This window comes from Pelodiscus sinensis, chromosome 1 (assembly GCF_052426305.1).
Source record: "Pelodiscus sinensis isolate ZL-2025 chromosome 1, ASM5242630v1, whole genome shotgun sequence".
Taxonomy (NCBI): domain Eukaryota; kingdom Metazoa; phylum Chordata; order Testudines; family Trionychidae; genus Pelodiscus; species Pelodiscus sinensis.
Window position 1 is genome coordinate 292,431,194 of NC_143052.1, and position 27,960 is coordinate 292,459,153.

The 27,960-nt window shown below is 40.5% G+C and overlaps 1 protein-coding gene across 1 annotated transcript in view; it reads right to left on the reverse strand.

The window, feature by feature from the left end:
- Positions 1-14,656, reverse strand: part of CPB2 (carboxypeptidase B2) — a 30,735-nt gene extending 16,079 nt beyond the window's left edge. Inside the window, exons 1-4 of the mRNA XM_006118002.5 lie at positions 14,498-14,656; positions 9,251-9,326; positions 2,035-2,159; positions 1,824-1,932 (exon numbers count right to left, since the gene is read on the reverse strand). Of these exons, the coding sequence (XP_006118064.3) occupies positions 1,824-1,932; positions 2,035-2,159; positions 9,251-9,326; positions 14,498-14,586 (399 nt within the window). The 5' untranslated portion in view covers positions 14,587-14,656. The remainder of the gene's footprint in view (positions 1-1,823; positions 1,933-2,034; positions 2,160-9,250; positions 9,327-14,497) is intronic.
- Positions 14,657-27,960: the final 13,304 nt, after the last annotated feature.

The following is a 27,960-nucleotide window of genomic DNA, read 5'->3' on the forward strand; positions in this document are numbered from 1 at the left end:
ATGCTGCAACAGGCTGTTTGCAAGATCAGCAGGAACTAAGGTTTGCAGACTTCCGTGGTTAGGGGACAGTCTCACCCAGATACTGGTCATAACTTATTTTTGTTTTCCCAGGCCTGAAATAGGGGAACTTAGGTCTAGACCTCTCACCCACACAGGATGGCAAGAACAATATCCTCAGACTCAGCAGATGTATTATTAAATATAAGTCCCAAATAATTGGTTCAGGCTGAGTTAAGCAATTAGGACACAGGTTGCGATAGATAACCACAAAGACCCATGGCAACGAATTGACATATATGATAATCAGTTAAGAGCAATGATATATTGACCAACAGGAAAAGAACATTAGAAACACCCCCTATTGAATATGCATAAAACATGTTATTGTCAGCGCCACTTAGTATAAAAGTGGGACCCCAGCCCAAGGGCGATGGGGAGAAGATATAGTCCTTGGAAGGGCCAGAATGATGGCCCCTGGTGATGATGGGGAAGGTGAAGGTAATGAGAAAGATGATGGACTAACACCTAAGATTGTTCTAGAAGGAGTGATGTAAGTATATGGTAAGGAAATATGAATGTACATTCTCTGTCTTATGAAATTGAGTTGTTTGTGACTGTGCTAACCTTATTAATAAACTGTAAATATTGTAAATATACAAGAGTTTCTATAGTGTGAGTGTTGCAACCATGCACATCAGGGTTTCCAATCATAGTACAGTAGAGTCCGGATTATCCGACCTGCGGTAATCCGACATTCTGCTTTATCTGACCCTCAAGCTCCCGGGGACAAAGCGGTGCTGGCAGGAGCGGCATCAGCAGCTCCAAGAGAGCGACGGGGCAGCGAGTGAGGCCATTCTCCCAGCCCGTGCCCTGGAGCCACTGATGCCACTCCTGCCAGTGCCGCTTCGTCCCCGGGAGCTACAGGCATCAGCGGCTCCAGGAGAATGACCAGGCAGCGAGCGGGGCTGGGCGCCTGGGAGCTGCAGGGAGGGAAGGGGCAGGGCCAGGCAGGGATGGGGACCAAGCGGCCCTGGCTACAGTAGAGTCCCTATCATCCAACATTTTTGGTAATCAGACCACCTGTCAGTCCCATTTAGATCAGATGATAGGGACTCTACTGTATAATTGAATACTGGGCCTGATCCTGGGACAGAGAACCTGTTAACCCTAAAGGTGGGTAATTAGAATTTAAACATAATCTTAGATCAGGCTACAATTTTCCTTGGTCTTGCTTTCTATAAGCTTCCCACATTATTCTTACTAATGACTTCTTTGAAGTAAATGGTAATTCAATCCATGATAAGGCAATTTGGGTAGAAATACATAACTGCACTATGCAGAGTGCTTTTTAGATGAATTACAGAATGATCCATTAGAACTGAATTGTCAGAAGCCACTAAAGTTATGATTGTGGGCTTAGAGTGAGCATTTACCTAAAATGTAAAATATCTTGACCACATTTCATTTCAGGTAATTGCATTGTGTCTACCTACAACTCCTTCTGTGACTTCAGTTTGAAAAGATATTATTCACCGTCTGCACTGCACAGATGTGTGCTGTGCTGCTGCTGAGGGGACTGCATTTAATTAGTGGACAAAGATTTCCTATGTAGTTTTTTGTAAGCTATTGGGATCCTTCTTCATGAAAGGTACAGTTTTAATATGGACTCTTATTAATGAATTGATACAAATGTAATTGATTCCCCTATAGATCTGTAATGTAACAGTCCACATCACCATCATCATCAAAATAAATATAAGTCCTTGTTAATGCACTAACAATAAATACATAAAGGATAACAAGAAAAATATAATGTATCTTACTTCATTCAGAGAGTGATATTGTTGATAGTAGGATGCAGAACTGCGGGGGCTGACTGTGTCATTGACAGTTTGTTGTTCGATGAGCCCTTGAACATTGTCCATTAAAACTCTGAACAACAAACAAAGAGCATAAACCACTTTTAAATGCAGTGTCACTTATTAGTTTGAATTTCTGATTTCATCTCTTTACAGCAAGAAGTAAGAATCATACTTGTATCGGATGGTAGATCGGTTTAGCTCAGCTTTCACATCATCTATATCGGATACATTGACATAGAAATGGACTTCCTTGTTCTTCATAATATTTTCAGCTGAATCAGGTTTCCAAAGAACAACCTAAAAAGTTTCCAAAAACAATTTTTTTCACAAGGAAAGAAAAAAAACCCACTATCATTTAGTAAATATTCTGGATTCAATCAAAACCGAATACATATTTTCAGTCTACTAGGTGATGTGGGGGAAGCAGGTTTATGTTTCACATATTGTGCTCTCACATCATGCTATTGCTGAAAATGAAAAGTGTGTAGGTAAGAAAAGTTTATTATAACAACTGCATATAAATTCGTAAATAAAGAACAAAGTCAGGAACATCATATTTCATAATTTTACTAGTTTAATATATCGATTTAGCTGATTATTACAATCCAGATCCTCAAGTCTATTGACTGTTATTTTCCTCGACGGTATTTGGGGAATGAATGCAGTTCAGACAGTCTTTGCAGTTATTGTATACAGTGGTTACTGATTATAGATAAACCAAATGCCAGAAGAGATTTCAAAATAAATCCACATGCTGCAATAATATAAAGGGGTCATGAGAGATTAAATATAGGCAGAAAATAAAATGAAATTCATGGTAGTAAAGTTCAAGTTAGTAAAATGAAAGTTAATGAAATAAAATGATCTGGGTAATGTCTACACTGCAACACTATTTTGAAATAACTAGTGCTATTCCAAAATAACTTAATCCATGTCTACCATCTTGTTAGTCTCTAAAGTGCTACATAGTCCTGTTTTTTGTTCCAGCTACACCAGACTAACATGGCTACATTTCTATCTCTATTCTACACAGCCAGCAGTTATTTTGAAATAGTGTCAAAATACTATCAAGCAGGAGGATTTCTTATTCCAACTCCTGTAACCCTCATTGTACGAGGAATAAGGGAAGTTAGAGGAAGAGTGCTCTGTTTCGAAATAAATGCTGTGTAGATGCTCCCTATTTATTTCAAAATAAGATGTGCAATTGATGTAGCTCAGTTTGCGTAGCTTATTTTGAGTAAAGCCCTGCAGTGTAGATGCACCCTCTGAGACTTCAGTATTCAGTGGAAGATTGACGATAATAATGTTGAAAAGATCTAGGGGTGATAGTGGACAGTAAATTAGTTGTGAATTTATAATGTGAAAAAAGGCCAGTGCAATTTTTTCTGCATATTCAAAATCAACGTGTCGAAGAGTAGGTAGATAATTTCTCTTCTCTCCTTGGTTTTGGGGCAACTACACTTTGACTATAATATTCATTTTGAAGCACCATACAGGATTATGTTAATGCAAACTATGTACTTTTTAGTTCATGTTAGCAGCACAAGACACGATTAGCATTCAACTTTTTGGTGTACTCTACAATTCATGCCTCCATAGTCTACAATGCAGTACACTGTAGTTATAGCCTTTGGACAAACCATTATAGAGATAGCCTCCGGAGAATATATTCTAAATTTTAAATAAGATTAATAGCCAGATTCCTAAAGGAATTTGGGTACCTACTTGCCTCTTTAGGTACCTACATCCACCATTAAAGGCTGATGGTATTCTCAAAACTGCTAATCAGCTGCTGTCTAACCCTATAACACTTATATAATGTAAGAAATAGAGGTCACCAAATGAAATTAATAGGTAGCAGGTTTAAAACAAAGAAAAGCGCAGTGCAGTGAACCTGTGGAACTCCATGCCAGAGGATGTTGTGAAGACCAGGACTTTAACTGGGTTAAAAAAAAACTAGATTAATTCATGGAGGTTAGGTCCATCAATATTTATTTGCCAGGATGGGTAGAAATGGTGTCCCTAGACTCTGTTTGCAAGGAGCTGGAAATGGATGACGAGGAAGGGATCACTTGATGATTACTTGTTCTATTCACTCCCTCTGGGGCATCTGGCATTGGCCACTGTCGGCAGACAGGATACTGGGCTAGATGGAACTTTGGTCTGATCAAATATGATCGTTCTTATGTTCTTATGTACGTTGCAACAGGTGAGCACACACAAAACTTCCTTCATCTGGATGCCACTCCATACTAATGAGCCACCTGGAGATCTAGCACATGCCAAAGCCCTAGCAGTCCCCAAGTGAGATTCTCAACTACGTGTTGCCTTGTCTATCTTGCCAGCGGGGCCTGATCCCTTGACGATGTGTACAATATACCTTCAGGCTTGGACACACAGAGTACATGTTCAGAATACCTAGTAGTTAGGACACTCATCATGTTTAAATTCTCACTCTGCCTAATTTAGAATAGGGACTTGAACCAGTTCTGCTTACATCTGAGTTCATATACCCAATAGCCTGTGATATAAGCAGAACTGGGCCAACAGTGACCAGTAATAGCTATGTGAGGTGTAGACACAAGAAGACAGTGATGGACTAACCTGCTCCAGAGGGATTATGTTATTCCCACAACCATGACAGTAAATCCCTCTTCCAAAATTTGTCAATTGTTAAATGTTTATTATTATAACTCTGACAGTGTGTTATGCTTCGCTGAATCGTGACAAGTTCTTGGCCCCAGTCTTATCTTCTGGCAAAGAATTCCACAGGCTGTGTGTTTCTATGAAAAACTATTTGCTTTACCAATTATCCTTAAATGTTACATATTCTGAACTTTAGTTTCAATAAAAATATTTTATTTTTATACTACGGGACAGCACTGCCTATATTTGAAGTTGCTTGATATTTCCCAATATAATACCATTTTCCACTGCATTTGCTTTTAACTTTGCCAAACTTAATTGAAGTGAAATTTTCCAGGCAATGTGACAGCTCACTTGCATGTTAATTTTATTCAAAATAGGTATTACTCTAGTCTTATAAGAAAGCTTTTAATGTTTAGATTCTATGAAATGCTTGTAAAATGCTGCATGCATTAACCTCACTTGTATATACTTCATGCTACAAGATGAAACATGTTTTTTTTTATAATTTTAAAGTGCCTGTTCTGAACTTATAAGCTCAGATACAAAGAGTGGTCCCTCTGCCTATCAAGATGTAATGGGTTATCTAGGCTTTGTTGATTGCTCCAGCCACTCATAAAGAAGTTATGTGCAAGAGTCCATGACCCATTGGTTTGAACTCTGGTGGAAAGTCATATAGGAATACTCAGAAGAAGATATGGTGATCTCTTTGGCTACAGCTACACTATGAGTTTTGCCCCAAGAGCCAATAAGCACAGATTAGCATTTTCTCATGCTTCATTTCATACTCTCTTTCGTTCCGTTTTTGCACTAGAAGTTTTTACACAAAAACAGGCAGTATTGCCGTGGCTGTTTTGTGCAAAAAACCCTTTTTCCACAAGATCCTTATGCCTGTCCCGGAGGCAGAAAAAGAGTATTTTTTGTGCAAAATGGCGACGGCCACACTGCCTGTTTTTTTCACAAAAACCCCTAGCACAAAAATGGAACAAAAGAGAGTATGCAAATGAAGCATGAGAAAATGCTAATCCGTGCTTCATTTGCATTGGGTCTTGCGGCAAAACTCACAGTGTAGCCATAGCCTTAGTGTTTGAACTTTCAGAATGCCAGAGACACTACACTAAGGCAGAGATCTTTAAGAAAAAGGAGGTAAAAAACAAGGGCTTGTTATGGTGGGAGACTACTACAGACCATCTAACCAGGAAAAAGAGGTAGATGATCCTTTTTGAAAAAAATAACAAAATCATCCAAAACATAGGACTTGGTGGTAATGGAGGACTTTACCTTCACAGACATCTTGGAAAATAACATGTCAGAGCACAGATTATTTAATACATTTTTGGAATGTTGGAGACAATTTTTTCCCTTTCAGATGGTGGAGTAAGCTACTATGAGAGAGACTGTTCTAGATTTGATTTTGATAAATAGGGAGGAACTGGTTGAGATTTTGAAACTGGAAGGCAGTTTGAATGAAAGTGATCATGAAATGATAGAGTTCATAATTCCAAAGAATGGGAAGAGGGAGAACAGCAAAATAAAGACAATGGATTTCAAGAAGGCAGACTTTAGCAAACTCAGGGACTTGGAAGGTAAGATCCCATGGGGACTAAGAGGAAAAACAATTGAAGACAGTTGGCAATTTTTCAAAGAAACATTATTAAGAGCACAAAGGGAAACTATTCCACTGCATAGGAAAGATGGAAAGCATGGCAAAAGACCACACTGGCTTAACCAAGAGAACTGGAATGACCTAATAAGAGCTAGGTCAGATTACAAAGTATGAATATAAACAAATAACAGATATGTAGGGGCAAAATTAGAAAGGCCAAGACACAAAACAAGCTCAAACTAGCTAGAGACATAAAAGGTAACAAGAAAACATTATACAAATACATTAGAAGCAAGAAGACGAACAAGGACAGGATAGTCCCAATACAAAATGATGAGGGAAAAACAATAACAGAAGATATGGAAATGGCAGAGGTGCTTAATGATTTTTTTGTTTCAGTTTTCATCAGAAAGGTTGGTGGTGATTAGACACCTGACCTAGTAAATGCTAGTTAAAATTATGTAGATTTAAAAGATAAAATAGGGGAAGAATATGTTTAATATTACTTAGCCAGGTTAGATGTCTTCAAGTCACAAGGGCCTGATTAAATGCAACCTGGAATACTAAAGGAGCTGACTAAAGGAGATTTCTGAGCTGTAAGCTATTATCTTTGAAATTCATGGAATACAAGAGAGATTCCAGAAGACTGGGAAAGGGAAATGTAGTATAAAAAAGGAAATAACCCATATATGGGAAGTAACTCATAGAATTACTGACTAGTCAGCTTAACCTCTGTACCAGTAAGGGTAATGGAGTAAATAATTAAAGAATCCATATGCAAATATCTAGAAGATGATGATAACAGTCACCACGGATTTGTCAAAATATGCCATGTCAAACCAAGCTGATAGCTTTCTTTGACAGGGTAACAAGCCTTATGAATAGGGAGAAAGTGGTAGATGTGGCATAGCTAGACTCAAGCAAGATTTTTGATACAATCTCACATGACCCACTCATTAACAAAGTGGGGAAATACAAACTACATGGTGTTACTATAAATTGAGTGCATAACTGGATAACCGTTCCCAGCGAGTAGTTATCAATGGTTCACAGTCACGCTCAAATGGCATAACAAGTGGGTTTCAGCAGGGATCAGTTCTGGGTCCAGTTCTGCTCAGTATCTTCTTCAATTATTTAGATAATGGCATAAAGAGTACTCTTATAAAGTTGCAGATGACACCAAGCTGGAAGAGGTTGCAAGTGTTATTAGAGGTAAGATTATAATTTGAAATGAGCTGAACAAACTGGAGAAGTTATCTTAAATAAATAGGATTAAATTCTATAAGGACAAACACAGTGTACTCCATTTAGGAAGGAACAATCAAGCTACACGCATACAAAATGGGGAAATGAGGGCCTACAAAGGAGTACTACATAAATCAATCTAGGAGTAATCGTAGACCACAAGCTAAATATGAGTCAACAGTGTAGCACTGTTACACACACACACAAAATTCTGGGATATATTAGGGCTTGAGCCCCACCCAACCCACGTGCAGCTGGACTGCCAACACCATTTGCCCCAGGGATGGAGATGGCTTTCCCCATTAGGAAGGCAGGATAAGGGATGCAAGAGTGTTGTAAGCAAGGCATGAGAAGTAATTTTGCCCTATTCCATGCTAATTAGGCCTTAGCTGAAGTACTGTGCCACATTTCAGGAAAGATGTGGGCAAACTGGAAAAAATCCAAAGAGCAAGAAAAATGATTACATATCTAGAAAACATGACGTATGATGGAAGACTGAAAGAACTGTGTTTGTTTAGTCTGGATAAGAGGAAACTGGGAGGGATAGAACAGCCATTTTCAAGTACCTAAAAGGTTGTTACAAGGAAGAGGGAGAAAAAATATTCTCCTTAACTTCTGATGTGATAGTGATCCAAAAGTTCACGTGTTCTGGGTAGGTGAAATTAACGATAGAACATACCACCAGATTGTTTTTAACAGTCTGCCCTAAGACTGGCACTCAATTGTGAGCCAATCCAGCAAGCGTGACAGCTTTATTTACCCTCCCTGGCTTCTGGAGGCCCATGTGGCACCATGGGTTGGAAAGGCATACAGGGAGATTATCTCCCCTCTGATTTCAATGTTGCCAGTGTTGGTGTCTGGCCACACTGGAATGCAGAGTGAAGGAAGAGGAAATCATAGTAGCCAGAGAGAGAGAGGATGATTGCTAATGATTACTTGTTCTGTCAATTCTCTCTGAGACACCTGACATTGGTCTCTATTGGAAGACAGAATACTGGGCTAGATGGAACATTGTTCTGACCTTTTATGGGTGTTCTTATGAGGAGAGGAGAGGGTGATTGCGAGGTAAAGGTGAGAGGTATGAGAAGGAGAGGGGAGACAGAAGCTGATATGGAGGAGGTGGATAGGAGCAGTTGGTGAAGGAAATAAGAAGCTGAAGAGGAATAAGGGGAAGAGCAGGAGGGCAACAGAAGTCAGGGGAGAAATTTGGACAGAGACATTCTATGGGCACAGGGGTTGTTAAGGCTCTTGTGATCTGAGACATATCAGGGGAATCCAGTTTACAACACTGATTGGGGAAATGGTTATGCTTTTCAGTGCTGACATCAATGAAAATATGATGAAATGGGGGAAGTGCTTGAGAAGAAATTTGAAGGCCTTAGTTTAATTAAATGCTCTTCTCTGTAATGACAGATGGAAATCAAAAAATCATCCTGGTGTTTTAAGAAATTATTAATTCTGAAGGAAGAGATTCTTATAATCTAAACTCTGCCTTTAGCAAACCACCACCAAATACTGTAAAATCCAGTCCTTTGCGAGGGGGTCCTGGGAGTCAGAGAGTTAAAAACTTCATTAGCGTTTACCAATCATCATATGTCAGTTCTTCATCATCTTTGTTTTGTTGCTGCTATTATACAAAATCAATTTCATAATTCTACCATCAGGTGTTTAATATAATAAGAGAAAATGTTATCAGTCAACAGAATATGTTCTTTTCAATCAGTAGACATTAAAATGATGGAAATAAAGCATCTATTGCACTTGTGCACAGTTATATCTTATGCTCTTCCATAAGACAATGAAAGGTTGGACTAAATCTTCCTCCCAATGGAATGATACTGGGGTACCTGAGAGCAGAATTTGGCCTAGAATTTACAGAGAAAAAAATTACCTCAAAGTTGGTGGTTAAATTCTGAAGGAATTCAACTTGTCTGTCTGATCGTGGGAGGGCCCACAAAACTTGATCACTGGAAAGAAAAAGACATTCAGAAAAAGCAAAGGCTTGAGTCTGTGCATGGAAACATTCAGTATCGTGCACGTCCGAGCACTCCAGCTCAGTCTCAACTGGTTTCTCTGACTTTGGTGCTAACGGAGCTGAAGGAGGTTCAGCAATGAAAATGCTGAGCCTGATTCTATCCCCGGCTTGGGGTCCTTTGCATTGCTGAAAAGCCCTTGGCTCTCCCAAAAAGGAAGGAACCCCCAATTAGGGAGAAGTTAAAGTAAACAGGTATTACACTGCTCTCCCATAGCCTGGGGGTTTGTGGTGCTTCAAAACCAACATAGCTTATTTCGGAGCAGCACAAGGCATGGTAAAGTACATCAGGGCTCATGTATATCTGGTGCCAGGATTAGGAAACTGCCCCAGAGGATGGTGAGTGCAGCAGAAAAATTTGCCCTAAAAATATGCTCTTTCTTACCCAGTAAAAGTTCCCTAGCTCTCTTTTCTTTCTACTGCCCAATCCTGTCCATCTGCCCCTTCCTTTGCTTCCCTCCTCTCCCATCTACCTGCCTGCTGGTAGTTTAGAATCCTACATACTGCTGACCTGCTCCTCTCTCTCATTTTTTATCATTATTGATACTCACAGTTCTGCTTGAGACCCTTAGCCAGAGTGGCTAGCAAGCTGTTGTGCTGATTAGTGCCCTTGTTATTTAATTCAGCGTTAAGTATCCTTTCTCTGAGGCTACGTCTACACTACGAGTTTTCTCAGCAAAAAATATGTTAACAAGGGACTCATTTGCATGAGTTGCAATCTCATTTGCATATTTTCTGCCGATCTGTTTTATCACTAGGGTTTTTGCACAAAAACAAGCAGTGTGGATGTTTTCTTTTTGCGCAAAAACCCGTTTTCCCGCAAGATCCTTATGCTCCCAGAAAAGGAGGTTTATTGATCTTGTGGAAAAAGGGGGTTTTGCACAAAAAGAAAATGTCCACACTGCTTGTTTTTGCGCAAAAACTCTAGCAAAAAAACAGATCGGCAGAAAATATGCAAATGAGATTGCGACTCATGCAAACGAGTCCCTCATTAGCATATTTTTTGCCGAGAAAACTCGTAGTGTGGACGTAGCCTGCCCGAATCCCTCACCCAAATCAACAGAGCCCTGCAAGTTTACCCATATCCACTTTATATCCACGGGTATCCACATACACAAATTTTATATCCACACAGGGCTCTACAAATCAGTGCCTGGTCACCAACATAACGAGGGACTCAGAAGGAAAGCAAACCAGATGTATATCTGCTGGTTATTCCTTAACTCCCAATCAGCTTCAACCACTACGTGAATGCAGTGGTGGTTTGAATGCTCGCTTACAGGGAGTTAGGAGAAGCTTGAAATAGTATCCATGTATCAGGGATGCCATAGATTGGCTGTCCTTAATAATGAGATTTACAGCCCTAAAGAGCGAGACAATGTGTTAGGTTATTACTTAAGACACAGATTCTCATCTTTGGACCTTGGTGACATCTATTAGTACAGCACTTAAGTGCTGGTTGGATTAAGTGAAAACAAACTTAATAGTTTGTTTTCAAATGTATACTACTTAATATTGCATATAAAACTCTTACATATCTTAATTCATACCAAAGTGTAGAGGGCACATGAGATGCAATGCAAAACAGTTGATTTTAATAAAAACAATTATTTGCCGGTTGGAACAAAACCCTGGATGGTTGGCAATCCCTGAGACATGCTTTACATTTTGAAACAGATTTTGCAAAGCCCACCATTTTTTGATCGACCATTTGCTTGTTCTTTGGGTGCAAACAGAATTTTTTTGACTGCCAACTATTCACATACACAATCATGCCCCATCCCGCATAACTTCCTCTATCCTCTTGCACATGCCTGGAACACGAGTCAATAGTCTCCATGGTTTCCTCAGTACACACATTTGGAAAGCAGCTTTCCAGCTCTAAGCCCTCTACCTGAGGCCCCGGATATATTGTCCTCTCTTACAGTGCCTGAGTGAAAATATTTTAAATCTTTATATATTCACGCAAAATGCATGGGAATCAGCTTAAGAATTGGGATGAGATTGAGATAGCGTGCTACTGAGTGAGCCTCACACTGTGGCTAGGTCTAGACTGTGGCATTTTTAGTGGAAAAAGCTATGCAAAATGCACTGCACATTTTGCGTAGCTTTTCCCCCCTTTTTTTTTTTGGAAGAGGCTTTTCCACCATTTGGCCCCTGTCTAGACGGGGCCAAATGGTGGAAAAGCCTCCTCTTTCGGTGAAAAAAAGTGGAAGAGCAAACATGGTTCCTTGGACAAGGTGGGGATTTTGCAAGATACCAGTCTAGACGTAGCCTGAGTGACGGAGACTTGACATGTCTGGTGTATAGGTAGGAATGGGGAGCAGGGAGAAGAGCTGGTGCATGTCTGAGTGCCATTTCCATTTTTTTGGAGTGGAAGCAGTTGACCCAGAAACCCTATGGATTTGGTGACAGTGGGTGAAGCAAGCTGTTGGAGGATGACCGATGACACCATTTCAGAAAAATTGTCCTTAAAATGAAACAGACAGGGCCCTCAAAACATGCATTTTTAATCTATGGATCATGACTGCCACTGCTCATTGCTGTGACATTTCTAGCTGTGAACCTGACTGAGGCTAGCAAGTGAGCGATTGATCATTTCTGCTTTTATCTGTGTTCCACACAATCTCTGTTGTTTCTTGGTCAGAACCAACAATGTGCCAAGCTCCACCCCCCTTCACCATCGTATGACAGAGAGAGAATCAAACAGCAACTGGAGTTATAAAGCACTGGCGACCTGCCCACTTCTCAGAGCAAGTGCACTACACAGTTTGTAATCGGGGTTGTTTTGAAAAGGAGTTTGTCTCCGGATGTTGCTGTCTACAATGCTGGCTTTATGAAAGTTGCTTGAACTGGGCAGCTGCATTTGACTTCTTCATGTGGTTTCTATTGCTCACCTTAGTACAAAGTATTATAATGAAGTGACTATTGTATATTTATATCACTGTCTTTTGTTACATAGACTAAGAATGACTCAGCTGAGTGCTATAGGCATTAAATTAAGTTAATGGTGATTCTCCTGTAGCTTATGTTAGTGGGGCCTGTGCTTTTGGAACAAAAGGATCTGATTTCATGCCTTCTTGCTACTGTGAAATTTGAGATATCATGGTGTGCACGGAGACACTTGTGAAGTCTGACAGATTTGGAGGGCAGGAACTGAGAAGTCCTGTCCTAACCCTCTCTAGTTTGGCTTCTTTCCTTTGCCTGTAATTGAAACCTCTCTCACCAAAATTTGTAATATATCAGAGGCAGAAGTGTGAGGGTGGCAGCTGGTTCCCTGGGAGCGGGGCAGCAGACAGGAACTGGTGCATGTGGGGAGCTGGCTGCAGGTGTAGGTAACCATGTAACCAGTGAGTTTTTCAGTGCTTTTATGTTTAACTCAATTACCCGCGTTTAAACATCCTTAGTACAATGAAGGCTCTGGGCACTGTGGTAATACAAATAATAAATAAGAAAATAACAGATGGCAGGTGTTTGTTATGGCTTCTTGCTGGCAGCCATGAGTATCTTTAATCTCATCCAGTATGTGTCTTGCTTTTCTTCTCTACTCGTGGCTTGTATTTTTGACACATAAAATTGTCAAAAACAGAAGCCATTAATAGTGAAGGAAAGCAAAAATTCCACAAGACTATTTCATGACACTGGAGAACAGCATTATGAATAATGGAGTCTGTTCCCTTCCATACATCTTGTAGGTCCTTTAATGCAGTCTCCCCTCCCTAAACAGTTCAGTGAAATGGACACATTCCCAGTGTTGACAGCTTTTACAATCTTTTCACAAGTCTTGCAAAATGTGTCATTTTTCTTAAAGGTCCATCTGCTGGAAACATGGTACAGTTACAGAGAAAAGCTGGTAAATGTGAACCCTAAATGTTCCAACACCAGTAATCAAATAAAAACAACCCAAAATGTATCCATTTTGAATTCCCATGGCTTCACAGCCAATTTCAATGTTATTAGGAGTCCAGACTCTTCGTTGTTGAACACTTGGGGTTGGCAATACTGCATTTCTGCTGACTAGGCCAAATTTTAATTATTCTGTTTAAACATTAAAAGACAATGTTTCAACAGTATAAACTGGTGTTAATTAATTAAGTTCTCCTGTGCACTTCCTTTCCTATTCATCCCATTGTGTGTAACTAGCGCTAACCTGTATGTAGGTAACCATTGCAAAATGTGATTACAACACAATGCAAGAAATCAGTATTGCGTTTAGGGTACAAGATTAGAAGTTAAGAGACATGGATCTAGCTTATCTTCCTAGTTCTACTGCTAAATTCTATTGTGAACATGACAATCAAATAATAAGAGTGTTGTGCAGTTTAATGCATTACAGTTTGTGTAGTGGTTTGGTATGTTCTAATGGTGGGTGCTATTTAATCATGATTATTGTGTTCATGGGTTTGCTTAGTATAGTTACACGTTGCATTATCTTTTTATCTCCACACATCTCAGTGTTTCAGGTTTTAAAACCAAGTGCATATTAGAAAATATAATCTTTTTAGCTGCTTTTGTTTCTAGCAGATGTTTTCATGTTTTTAATAGAGCTTTTTGGTTTCAGGCCATTTCTAAGGTTTATCAATAGGTAACAATAAAGCTGCTTCTAAGATGTCATACAAGGATGAAATGGTTATTCGAAAATGAATTACGGCAGGAAAAACAATAATAAAAACTCTTTTAGAAAGAAAACAGATGGTTAGCACTTTCAGAAATGGTTCCTATTTCTGCTTCAAGAAGTAATTCATTTAAGGCCTTGTTTTAAGGCAAATGAAGCAAATTATTTTTTCCCATTAAACTTAAGTATGCCATTTAACTGCATTCCAGAGCACTGCCTGAACAGAACTGATTTGCAGTTAGAACAAAAAGAATAGGTTTAATATGATTAAAAACATAAGATTTATGGTTACAAAGGAAATGTATATTAATTTGATTGCCTACGTCATCAATATATCATATTGACCTATACAACCAATTACAAATATAATAAATCACTTTAGATCTTTGTGTCAAATGGTTGCTTATACCAGTTGGAGATATTATGGTTCAGCCAGACAGCCTTCCATACCCTCACCCACTACAATATAAATAGCATCAGGAGCTTGTTACCTTTCAAAAGTGAAGACATGCTTCTGCTGAATGCAGATAGCGAGGGTGACAAATAGGAGGTAAAACTTCATCTCAACAGTATTTGCCATGAAATCAAGTGCAATTAGAGAAGCCAAGGATTCAGGACTCACACTATTGATTTAAAAAGCCATTATTTGAAGAGTGGTTAAAATTTAATATTGTCTCTCTTCTCCAGCCCTTCCTCCTGTGGTTGAGCCAATGTGACTTAATTCCTATGGGAAATTCGGTTAATATGGATGAAACAAATACTAGAAGGTTCCTGGTACATTTTAATCATTTTCATATCGATGAGTCACTTTTTCTTCTGAGCTTTAAATCATTTTATTGTGGCTACAAAACTCAGGACTAAACAAAAAAGCAGATTGATGCCTACGTCGTTGATGTTATTCTATACAGCATGCAGGAAATCATGGTCTAATGTGAAACAGAGAGGGTGCTCTCAGTCACAACACAGGCAGAGAGAGATCCATGTAACTCTCTCACTCTTCCAGACCAGGACTGGGACACGTCTCCCAAATATGCCTCTACCACAGCTGGCCTTGCCCACTTTAGGTGCTGTGTTGGCCAACACTAGCAGAGTAGGAACTATGGACCACTTGCACTACTGTGCACCTTACTATAGAGATTTTCCATTGCTGATCCCCAAAGTCTGGATTTTCCACTGGTGGAAGCTGGGTAGTGAATCAGACCCCAAAGATTTAGTCTTGTGATGGGAAGTACTAACTATTTTGCATAGGATTTCTCCTCTTACAATCCAGAAAGGCACAATGGTGCTTTCTGGTTTTAAACCCAATGAAACTGGGAGTGAAATATTCAGAAACAATAGTGCTTCATATGGAAATTTGGTCCCAAAACTTTTCCTGTTTCTCTCTTAATTGCTGCATACTTGGGGTAAGATAGATGATAATAAAGGGGTGGAGCACCTGAAGATCAAAAAGTTCCAGCAGAGGTCAGACTTCTGAGCTTTGTTCTTGGCTTTGCTACTGGTTTGCTGTATGATGTTGAACAGGTTATTTAACTACTCTGTGCCTTAGTTTGCCTGAATAAATACATATAATAATAATTACCTACCTCAAAGGAACAGTGTGATCCTTAATTTGTTAATGTTTTCAAAGCTCTTCAAGATCCTTAGATGAAAGCTGCTGTAGACAGTCACGGTTTTATTTAAAGGAAAACAGTTGAGTCTTTTCAACAAGTCATTTCTTACACGAGTCATAAGACAAATAATGGATCCCAACACAGTCAAAATTAAAATAAGTCAAAGGAAAAAAAAACTGTGTCAGTAAAAATACAGGAAACTTTAAAAAGACCCTGAATTACAAAAAAAAGGGCAAAACTGGATATAAGAAATACAAAATGATAACTAATAATAGAAGTGTCTCAGAGGGGTAGTTGTGTTAGTCTGTAACTTTAAAAAAACGAGTAGTCCTGTGGAAGTCTCTAAGGTGCCACAGGACTACATTTTTAATAATGAAAAGAACCACCTCACTGCCACCCACTACTGCTTAGATTTCGAAGTCCCTTTTTTATCTTTTCTAAACTTTGTACAAATACATTATCAACTTATAGTAAGTTACACAAACAGTTCTCAGATAAGGAAGCAGTGAGCCCTCTGCCACAGCATTTGATTTTTAAACCAATGGTTCAAGTGCTCCTCTGTCGCAAGAAAAGCTGCCCTAAAACTAGTGTTTTTATACCACTGTGAAACCAGAGTCCCTCACTGTACACACACAAACCTCACTCGGAAGTCACTCGCAGGCAGGCAAAAAAAGGAATTTGTTTCACAAAATTCACTTGACAATTGCATGTCTTGTTATTCTCTGCCAGTTAATGAAGGGCACTTCTGACCCCTTCTGGTCTTTTTGAGTGCACTCTCCTCAGGTTGCAGGCCTTGAGACATCTCTCTCTGGCTACATCTACACTGCTGCAGTTTTGTGGAAGAGGAGATGCAAACGAAGCGCTCATTTGCAAATCTCATGCTCTCATTTGCATTTTCTCTTCCAGTCCTTTTTGCAGGAGAGATTTTTATGATAAAAATGGCCCTGTGTAGCTGGGGCCATTTGTCAGAAACACCCCGTTTTGCACAAGATTCCTTATTCCTCAAAAAATGAGGTTTACAGGATCTTGTGCAAAACAGGATTTTTTCCGACAAATGACCCTGTCTACACAGGGCTTATCGTAAAAACCTCTTCTGCGAAAAGGATCGGAAGAGAATATGCAAATGCGAGATTTGCAAATGAGCACTCTATTTGCATTTCCTCTTCTGAAAAACTGCCGCAGTGTAGACGTAGCCTCTTGAGATACAATCATGCGATTCTTTTAGCCCTTGTCTATACTAAAAGGAAGATCGCCGCTGACCCGATCAATCTTCCGGTGTTTGATTTAGTGAGTCTAGTTAAGACTCACTAAATTGAACTCAGAAGGTATCCCTACAGGTATCCAGTACTCCTCCCACTGTGGGGACACCACAAAGCTTTGCTTAAGGTAAGACAAATCCAGCTGTGCAGTTGGAGTTGCATACCTTAAGCGGCACTGCTGGGTCTAGCGTAGACCTGGCCTCACACTCAGAATCTGCCCTGGGCTTCAGTCTCCAGTGCTCAACTATTGGCTATGTCAGCAGGGCTGATACATCTTCAGAGACAGTGATTCTGTTCTCAGTGGGAGCAATGACAGTGATAGCCAGTAACCAGCCAGCTTTTGTAAAGCAAAGTATTATTTATTTAGAACCAAAGCATTTAAGAAAATATAGATCTTAAAAAATAACCCAGTCTATTGGCATATCTGCCTCTTCCTAAGCCTTGCCGACACCCAGATCTCTGAGGAAGACCCAGCTTCTATAAAACCCTTGTTTGTGTCTATCTCGGACAGCTGAGCTCCTCCTTTCTCTCCTGCAAAGGGCTTTTAAAACTGTTTTGTATCCTTTTAATCTATTAGCTCCCAGGCTGGCAAAACAAAGCTTGCATCTATCTTGGAGATATTATATAGGATCCCCATAGCTAATAGCTTTCCCCATTGTCTTTGAAGCATTTGAGATTGCTTGTCTAGATCTCTTGCATTGCTTTCCTGCTTACTCATCCAATAACTCTGTGTATTAAATCATATAATAAACATTCCACTAGCTTCATCTAGTTTTACAGTATGCCTCAGTAACGAGGCCACAGATAGCATTTGTAATATTGTTACATTACTCTGATCATATCAATAAAGGAAATCTGATCCATTCTGAGATTAATCTGCGACAAAGGCTGAGCCTTCATGCTCATTATTATAGAATCATAAAAATGTGAGGCTGGAAGGGCTCTCGAGAAGTAATCAAGTCTAGCACCCTACACTGAGGCAGGACCGAGTAAATCTAGACCATCCCTAATGGGTGTTTGTTCAACTTGTTTTTAAAAGCCTTCCCAGATGGGGATTCCAGCTCTGGAAGCCGATTCGAATACTTAACTATCTTTACACTGTTTTTCCTAAAATGTAATATAAATCTCCCCTGTTGCAGATTAGGTTCATTACTTCTTATCCTACCTCCAGTTGTCACAGAACAATTGTTCTTGTCCTCTTTAGAACGACTTTAATATATTTGAAGATTGTTATGTCCCCCCTCCCTTCTCTTTTCTCAAGACTAAACATGCCCAGTTTTTTAAAAATATTTCCTCATGCATCAGATTTTCGAAATCTTTTATCACGTATGTTGCTGTCCTCTGGAATTTCCAATTTATCATCATCTTTTCAGCAATATGGTGCCCAGACTTGGACACAATAAACCATCTGAGGCCTCACAAGTACCCCGCAGAATGGGACAGTTGCCTCACATCTTATGTCCTGTCAAAAGTCTCAGAGCAGTGTTAGTCTGCAACATTAAAAAAAAAATGGGTAGTTGTAGCAGTAGGTTTTATCTATGAAAACTCATAATACTATCTATCTATATTTGTTAATCTCTAAGGTGTCACAGGACTACTTGTTTTTAATGTCCTGTTAATACATCTCAGAATGATATTCATCTTTTCCCTTTTAAGCAAAGGACCTGTCTTGCTCCCAGACTCTTTACATAACCTCTTCTTATTGCCTTTCATGTCCCTTGTAACTAAGTTTGTGTCTTAGCCTTTCTGATCTTATCCCAACATGGTCATGCAGTTTCTTTTGTTCTCCTTAGTAATTTGTCTATTTTCATTTTTGTTGGCTCCCTTTTTTATTTTCACTCAATTAAAGAGTTCCTGACAGAGCCATACTTTCCTACTTTTCCTTTATATTAGCATAATTTGTAATTGAGTGTTTAATATTGTCTCCTTGAGAAATTGATGGTTCTTCTGAACTCTTGTATCCCTTAGCTTTTCCTTCAGATGTGACATTACCCACCAGTTCTCTGAGGGTGAAAGCACCTTACACAGCACCCTTGCCTCAAAATAAGCTACGCAATTTACACTATGCAAATTGTGTAGCTTATTTTGAGGTTATTTTAAAATAATTTGGTACTCTCTACAAATTTGGTGCTGTGAAATAAAGCACTATTCTGACAAGTCCCTTAATCATTGTGGAATGCAGTTACAGGAATGCCAGAATAGCGTGCCCTTTATTTAAAAATATATTTTGAAATAATAGGCATATTTAAAGACATGGAATTGCTATTTCTGGATACTTCTGGTATCCCAAAATAGTCCCACTGTCCAGATGTAGCCAGAGTTTGTTAAAAGTTTCTTTTTTTGAACACCATTGTCCTTATTCTGCTGCTCGCATTCCTTGATTTGGAAAGGGGCTGAACATCTACAATTCTCACTAAAAATTAGGTCTTTTTAAAAATGCCTATCAGTTTAGAAATCTAACTTTAGGTTCTCAGGTTTGCAAATGTTGGCCAACATGTGAATTTAGCCCCGTGTGCAAAGCAGCTTGTGTGTTGCAACACTCAGCATCACCATGCCTTTCTCGGTGCCTACAAAGTCACTGGGATTCACACAGCCTAAGCGAGGAGCTCAGACTCACTATACAATTTATGGAACGAGATAGTTGCCTGATACTGGGATTTACCAAAACCAGCAGGCCCCCACCTTAGATAGCACAGAGTCTGGCTGAGTTTAGCCAATTCTGTGACTGTGCTGTGGCCCATGCTAGCAGCTCAGGATGCAGGAGTAAGACATAAGTTTGACCTGCTGGTTGCTAATGATATATCTATTAGAAAAACAAACATGAAGAGGCATAAGGGGAGCATGGCACTTATTATGGCATCCACATTTATCGAATACTTCTCTTTTTTTTCATTAGCATATTCTTACCATTGTTGTTTTCCTGGGGGTAGCCTGTTATTTTTCAGCCGATCAGTGTTGAGAGCACCTGCAATGGTTGGTAATGGTGCCAGTGAATCCATCTGATTAAAACAAATCCCAAAGGCCAAACTAAACCCTGTTGTTATGCCTTGGGTTGTTTATATGCAGGTTAAATTGCTAAATGAATCCCTTGGATAATGTTTACAGATTCTTACCCTCTTCCCACCTTGGTATTATTATCGTCATCATCTTCATCAGAGGGAAAAATAACTAGCTGCTCTCCATTTTATATGATGGAAAGGACAATGACTAAAGTCTAATTAAGATGCAATTAGTTTAACATCTCGTTATTATGAGTGCAGCAGAACAAAATTAGAACTCAATTTACAAATCTTCCTCTCAAATACATTCAGCCAGTAAGGCCACACCATCCTTCAGTTTTTCCAAAGCATATAATTGATAAATGTTTTCTCCTGGCACACCTCTGCGCCTCATCTTTATTCATGATGCAGTTCATCTCCATAGGACACTGTGATCATTTACATACATGGGCAATGTCACCACCAACTTCTGTCATCTTATTGAGGGAAACAATTTTGCATCCTATCAAACCAATGAAGTAAGACGCTCTTGAGTGTCTCTTCCCCTTGGTCTCGCACAGAAGTCAACTGGACCAGGAATTAGATTTTACATTGGGTTGTCTGCTCCCAGTACCAAAAGCAGTTGTCAGCCATTAGCAATGTATCCTTGGAAACAGCCCTTGTATATGCACTTTTAGATTTTCCTTCATCCTTGCTCCCCCCCCCCATTTTGATATTCTATATTTCCCCCCCCCCCATTTTGATATTCTATATTTTTAGTTGAAAAAATAAATAGAATAATCAATAATAAGAGTAACAGCAAAAAGTTTTAATAGAAATACACATATATGTTACCATACCACTGTGGAACATGTGGACTCCCCTGTCTTCCATGGGGAGTGATAGAAGCCCTTCACTTGGGATTAAAATTAGCACCTGTCAACGTGCAATAATAGTGCCTTGTCCTTTAAGAAAGGAGAGCTCTGTCACATGACTGGGACATGGACAGTCACTTCTTATGGTTGGAGCAGGAGTCTGTAGTTAGAATCAGAGCCCAAGGGCAGAAGACGGACACAATGGCTAAAGCTGGAGTCAGGGGCCAGATCAGAACTGAGTTCAGAGCCCATAGTCAAAGTCAGAGCTCTGGATTTGGAACCAAGAATCAGAACAGTTACCTGGAGTAAGTCAAGGCAGGGGCAGGGCATGGTCCTAGCAGAACTAGAAACAAGCAGGCTCAGGAGCAGCCGCTGAACTGCTGCTGCTGCTGGGCTGAAGAGCTGGGCTGCTGACTTTTCCAGCTGATCAGGCAAATTGCACCCGTCAGGTTGCTTGAAAACTGGCTCTGTTGCAGGCCCAGATTCCTGACAAAATCATTAGGATTCCCCATGGTGTTTCTTCTTTCTACAAAGCTGAAATTTGGATTGAAACTAATGGAGAAAGGAGATACTGTCTTGGTTGATGCGGAGTCCTGGCTGGAAAGTTCCTCAGAAGGAAATAGACATTACGGATTAATTTGTTTAAAAGTTTCCAATTTTTGATGGCAGCTTTATTCCTGCTGGTGATAAAATACTGATACCCAGCTGCTACAGCAATGAGCATCTTAGAACTGCCATGGATACATAGTGTCTATTTGTTTGATCTTGCATTTAACCATTGCGTTCTTAGTACAGTAGACTTCCGATAATCCGGAACCTATGGGACCTAGGTGGTGCCAGATTATCAGATATGCCGGACTATCAGGAGGTACTATAAACTGGTTATATGTATACATTATATACTGTATATAAAGTGTTCTTAACCCTTTTTATTGTACATACAGTATACTGTAATGTTTTAGTTTTTTTAAGCCTTTTTTACCCTTTTTGCTCAGTTCAGCTGCTGCCGCTGTTACCTTGTGGCTCATTTTTTGCTGAAACTCACTCACTAGGCTCTTGCCATTTTGATGCCGGACTATCAGGAGTGCCGGACTATTGGATGCCGGACTATTGGAGTTTTACTGTACCTTTCCCAGACTTGAGGAAGAGATCAGTGTAGCTCAAAAGCCAGTCTCTCTCAGCGACAGGAGTAGGTTCAATAATAGGTGTTACCTCACACCTTGTCTGTCTGATATTCTGGAGTCAACACAGTTACAACAACGCCACATAGATATGCTGTAGACAGGTAGGTAGATAAATGACATAGGTGCACATGGGTATTTGCATAAGTACATGACCACATCCACTAGTCAGATGGTTAGCAATCTAACTATCATCAGTTGCACTTTTATATCTGTTGAAGTTACATAGCTGGAGAGTAGGTTGGGGCAGCTTTAAAAAATGTAGCTCTGTGTTAGCAAGGCAGTATTGCTCACTAGGATGACAACATTTCAAGGTATCTTCAAAGGGACAAAATGTTTTTTAAAAGCAGTGCAGGGAGAATTTTAAAAGTTTTTTTTGTTAGATTGGACATTCTTCACAGCATGGCCTTTTCTGCCTTATGTACAAAATGTGCCTAGCACACTTTAGGCATAACCACAGTCTGAGTAAGCAAAAATAATACTATCAGCTTACATAGAGGACCACAGGGTTACGAAGCTCACACTCTTATGAAAAAAGAATAAAGGATTATCCTGCTAAATCTAAGGCACCAAAAGACTCCCAGAATCTTTCTCCAGGGAAGTACGCAGCATCTTTCACCAAGGAAGCAAGCTGACAGTATGCCTTGTCTCCTGGATAGAAGGTCATATCAAGCCTGGCTGTAAAAAACTGGAAGGACCTCAATCGAGCACTGCTGTATAACATATGAAAGTATCGAGTTAGGTAAGTCTAGAAAGCAAGTTTTGGCTTTGTTTTATATGTAACTATTTGTTTCCAATTGAAGCAAAAAGCCTTCCAGAGTATGATAGTGAGGAAAGACCCACTCTGCTGGCAGGAATTGAAAAGTGGTTTGAAGTGGAAGGGTGGAGCCTCCTCAGGGACAGGAAGTATAAGAGGCAGGCCCAGTCACCAGAGAAAATAGATGCCTGAGCCCCAGCCATGCTCTGGCCAGGAAACTGCCTCCATTCCCAGGAAAATGGAGTGCTGGCTGGAGGCCTCACAGCCTCCCTGGCTGCAGTGAGGGTCCTCATCCACCTGGAGGCACAAGTCTGGAATTTCAGACCATGAGATACACCTAAAGCTGAGGAGCTCTCAGGACTACCACTTGCTAACTACCTGAAGACATTGAGGCCAACCAGTGGCTGCAGGTCTGAGTGAGGGGGAGTTTACAAAGGAGCTCAGGGTAATTAGATTACTTTCTGACTTTGGGGCTCCCTGCATTGTGGTTGGTGTGTTGCATTAGGATCCTTAGGATGCGTTACTGTAGCGGAGTCACTTAAGCTATTGGTGTAGAATTCTGGAACTTTTGAACACATTTTTTAAAGTTATGGGATACGTCCTTTAAGTACTACACATGGAATGAAAGCACAATATGGCCCATGTTGTATAAATTGCTCTAGTCAGCAGCACTGTCATCTTTACTTTGAATATTGCAGTATCTCTTAGAAATGGGCCCAAGCTCAGATCTGGATCTAGATTTGAATTACTCTGAAGTCTGAACATATTAGAAACCAGAATCTAATGTTCTGATTTGGCCCTGACATATGGACCACTGGTAAAGTTAATATCTGGACTCACATGTTACCAAACTTCAGCGTAGGAACAAAATGTTGCAGAACTATAGTTCTGGGTTGACAATCTATAATGTAAAGAGACGCATTGGTATGTCTATAGTAAAAACTAGCAACCATCCATCCAATTTGGTATTCTGTTTCTGAAAGAAGCCAGGACCAGATGATTTAGAGCAAGGTGTAAAATCTCTTTAATGCACCTAATTATGCTCTACTATACCATGGGGGGACATTTTTTCCTGACTCCATCTGGTGATCAGATTATGCCCTAAAGCATGCTGATTGAGCTGTTGTAATTTTCATTCTCGCTAGTGCAACTGCTGATGCTCTATTCTTATTCATATAAACGTCTAAGCCTTTTTGAATCATTCTAAATTATTAAAACTTGTGCACTGAAAATCAATCATGAAACAGTTTACAAAGCCCGCTTGCTTCAGCAGTAAGGACTAAAAGACAGCTGCTGTCTTTCAGGGGAGATACAAGAGCAGCAAGAAAGAGACAATGAAGAGTTCAGAATTTCTGTGCTATGCTCAAAATGCTGCAGAATGATTCCTTTGAGTAATGACTCAGAGCATCATTCAGGGCTGCATTTTTTAAACCATCAAAAGCACAACTTCAAACATCAAGGCTATCTGCAAAAAGTTAGTGAGGTTCCATTTTCTGTATGTGAAGGTGAAAATATTTTTTACATTTTTACAATAATGTAGCTATTCCAGATTTATTTTACATAGAAGATTAAAAAATTTTAGGGATAAAATATATGCTGGGTCATTTAACTATATTGCCCTGGAAAGGTAGTATTGTAGCCAATTGTACATTGACATATGCTACTTTTTTATTCAGGCGGTTTAAACATCCCGTGAAGGTCTTCTATGGCACTCCACGAGAGACCTTTGCACAGTGGTATAGTAACATACACATGTATTTCTATTAAAACGCCAGATACATGTACTGCCATCTAGTGGTTAGTTTGCTCTACTGCATTTTTAGTCATGGTAGCACTACAGAGCTGATAGCAAAGCATCGGAGTATCACAGGGCAGTCCGTGAGTGGCCTTGATGCACTTTTTGAGCTATGATGAATATAAATACCATCCTAAAGCCTTAGCTGCTATTTAATGGAACTTGGGAACACTTGCACAGAAATGTAAAGCACTGGGGAGCATGAAGGAGTGTGTCATGGATAAGGGCACAGAGGACAATAGGTCTTGTATACATACCGTACTGTAAAAGATTAACATTTGCACAAAATTTGTGCTCCTTTTTGGCACAAGTAGCAGAGCCAAACCAATTGGCGGGGACAGGCACTCCTTCAGTCAGGACGCTTGTGGGTGGTGGCTCTGGGGGGGACTAGCTACTAGCACTCTGATGGATGGCAGCTGGGCTATGCAGGCTTGTAGACCTGGGTTTGAAACCCAGGGTTCCCCACACCATGTTGCTGTACAAAGGAGTAAGCAGGGGATAAACTCTGATGATCATATAACAAATTATCAAGTTAAATAGAGAGATCAGTGAAAGAGTCTACACCTGCTGTGGTTTCTGCATGGACCAACTTACTTATTCCTCCTTCTGTGGGTCTATTGGAATTGTTACAGATGAGCCACCTTGTTCCATTCAATGGCTGATAGGACAGAAATGCACCCTATAGGAGGCATCTGTGCTTTGTCCCCACTGGAGTTTCCATAGAGACAGCCGTGGCTGAGTAGGTATAATAGGAGCTATCAAAGATAATCAAGTGGTAGAAATGTAGCCCTGTTAGTCTGGTGCAGCTGAAACAAAAAATAGAACTGTGTAGCACTTTAAAGACTAACAAGATGGTTTAATAGGGGATAAGCTTTCGTGGGCCAGACCCACTTCCTGAGACCAAGTAGTGGAAGAAAATTGTCACAACCATATGTACCAAAGGATACAATTAAAAAAAATGAACACATATGAAAAGGACAAATCAAATTTCAGAACAGAAGGGGGATGGAGGAGGGGGAAGGGGGGGGAGGTAAATGTCTGTGAGCTAATGATATTAGAGATGATCATTGGGGAAGCTATCTTTGTAACGGGTAAGATAGCGCCTTTATTCAAATTTGAGTGTAAAGTGTCGAATTTAAGCATGAATGACAGTTCAGAGGACTCTTTGCACTCAAATTTGAATAAAGGCGCTAATTTTCTGCCTCATTCAGCTTGGCCAACAGCCACCAGGGACCTGGGGGCAAGGTGTGTGTGTGTGGGGGGGGGGGACAGCTCTGTGTTCCCTTGAGTAGAAGGGACAGGGCCAAAGGCATTCAGCCCTTTTCACTTCCCAGAGCATGATGCTGGGTCCTCCCCTCACCACCATCTCTCAGAGCTGTGTGGTGTGGTAGAGCTGCACTCCTGTGGTGTTTCAAAGGGGCCTAGATCTCCCGGCTGCCACCACTGCTGTAGCAGCAGTGGCGATGGCTGGGAGCTAGTCCAGGCTCCTTTGAAATGTCAGGCCCCAGTGCAATTGCCCCCTCCCCCTTTGTCAGCAGGTCTGGTCTCATTGGAAAAGTAAACTTTGCAGTAAAGTGGGAACAGGAGGCAACACTGGTTCATGAAACCTTAGACCCTCTGATGTTCCCATCACAATGTTCTGGCTGGGGGATCATGGGTCCTGGATCAAAAGACAATGCTGCAAGCCAGGTCCAAAGTGCAGGTTTCTCAGTGCAAAGTTGAAGTACTTGTTCTTGCAACATCTAGTTCTCAGCTGTGTAATTTGGGTCTGTGCCACCTGATTGTCTGCCTGATGGCCAGCCATCTGCTTTGGTTATTCTGGCACCTCTGTGGTGGGAAAGCTCTTGTGTTTCCATCTTTCCCTGAAAAATCAATGGAGAGGCTACAATTTCAATGCAAACTGACAGGGATTAGGATGTGGGCAGTCTGACCCAGTGATCAGAACAGGAATCAGGCACTGGAAAATGGAGATTAGGGGCAGAACCAGAGGCAGATACTAGATGCCAGAGTCAAGGATCAAGCTGAAATCAGATCAGCTGGAGCTGAAGGTCAGAAGCATAGCCAGAGACTGAATGTCAGGGCTGAAGGTCAGAGCTGAAGTCACAATGGGGGCAAGGATCAGGAAGATAGCAAGAAGGCAGGAAATTGGAGCTCAGGAGTCAGGTGAGGAGGCAGAGGCCCGTACCAGCAGGGGATAAACTCCAACTCCTGGCAGGGGAACTATGGGGCTTGGGACAGGAGCTGTGCACCTGATACTCTCCTTCCACCTCAGAAGCAGCAGGGGAGAAGCCTATTTTTGATAATACCACTCACACCCAAACTCTTCATAATATTTTTCTGCACTATCAACACGCCACATTATGGGAAATACAATGACATACCTAAATATAGCACGGGGGATTACCTTCCTTTCAAAATCTTTACTATATACTCATATCCAGATTCTTCAACCCCTGGTCACTTGATTCCATCCGTAATCCCTTTGCAACTGAAGGAGCTAATCACAAAGGGCCAGATTCTGCTATCCTCACACCGTTTTACCAGTGCCCTGCCATCCAAGTAGTCCCACTGAAGTCACTGGGCCCATGCAAAGAGCAAGGTAACACTCAATATAAGTAAGGGAGCAGAATCTGAGCACGTTACTAGATGAAAACGGGTTGGCAGACACTAGCTTTCCTCATCACTAGTGTAGTCCTCACAGCTTATTTCCATTACAAAACAAACAAAGCAGTAATGTTAAGTGGATGGCTGGTGGGGTGAGATGATGCCGAGTGTTGGCTTCCATAATGATGTACACATCCAACATACAAGTCTACATATACTGAGTCCCATGGGTTTGCTTTCAAATCTGTAGGTTTCAGTTGTACAAGCATACGATACTCGTCAAACAGTTAGCCCGGGCACCACTAAAAGGAAAAGCCTTCCATTCTGGCCTGTAGAATGTTTTATTTAGAGAGAGACTTTTTATATCCCTGTATGCTTATTAAGGCAATTTTTGCAAGGGGGGGGGGGGAGGAAGTGTGAGGTAATGTTGACAATACTGCATAAAGGCAAAATTGCATTTTATCTACAGTACAATCCATTTGATGCGCATAGCAATGAATACCACATGCCAAGGAATAGATTCAGTGCAACGTATTTCATTGATTCTAAACAGACATGGTTAGAACCCAGCTAGAGTAAACTGACAGAGCTTTGCTGAAGTCAATGGGAGCTATGCCTTTTTACTCCCCTTGAGGAAATCAGCCCTAGTTCAGAAAAGCACTTCAGCATGAGCTTATCTTAATTAGGCAAATGCTTAACTGCCTTGCTTAATCCTGGCGCCAATCCGTAAGGCTGCATCTACACTGCAACACTATTTTCGGATACTGGAATATCGGGAAATAACTATCCCACTTCTTCACAGCAAGCCCCTTATTTTGGGCTCGCTATTCTGATGTCTCTGTAAACCTCATTTCATGAGGAGTAAGGGATGTTTCAGAATAGCGGGTTAGTTCGA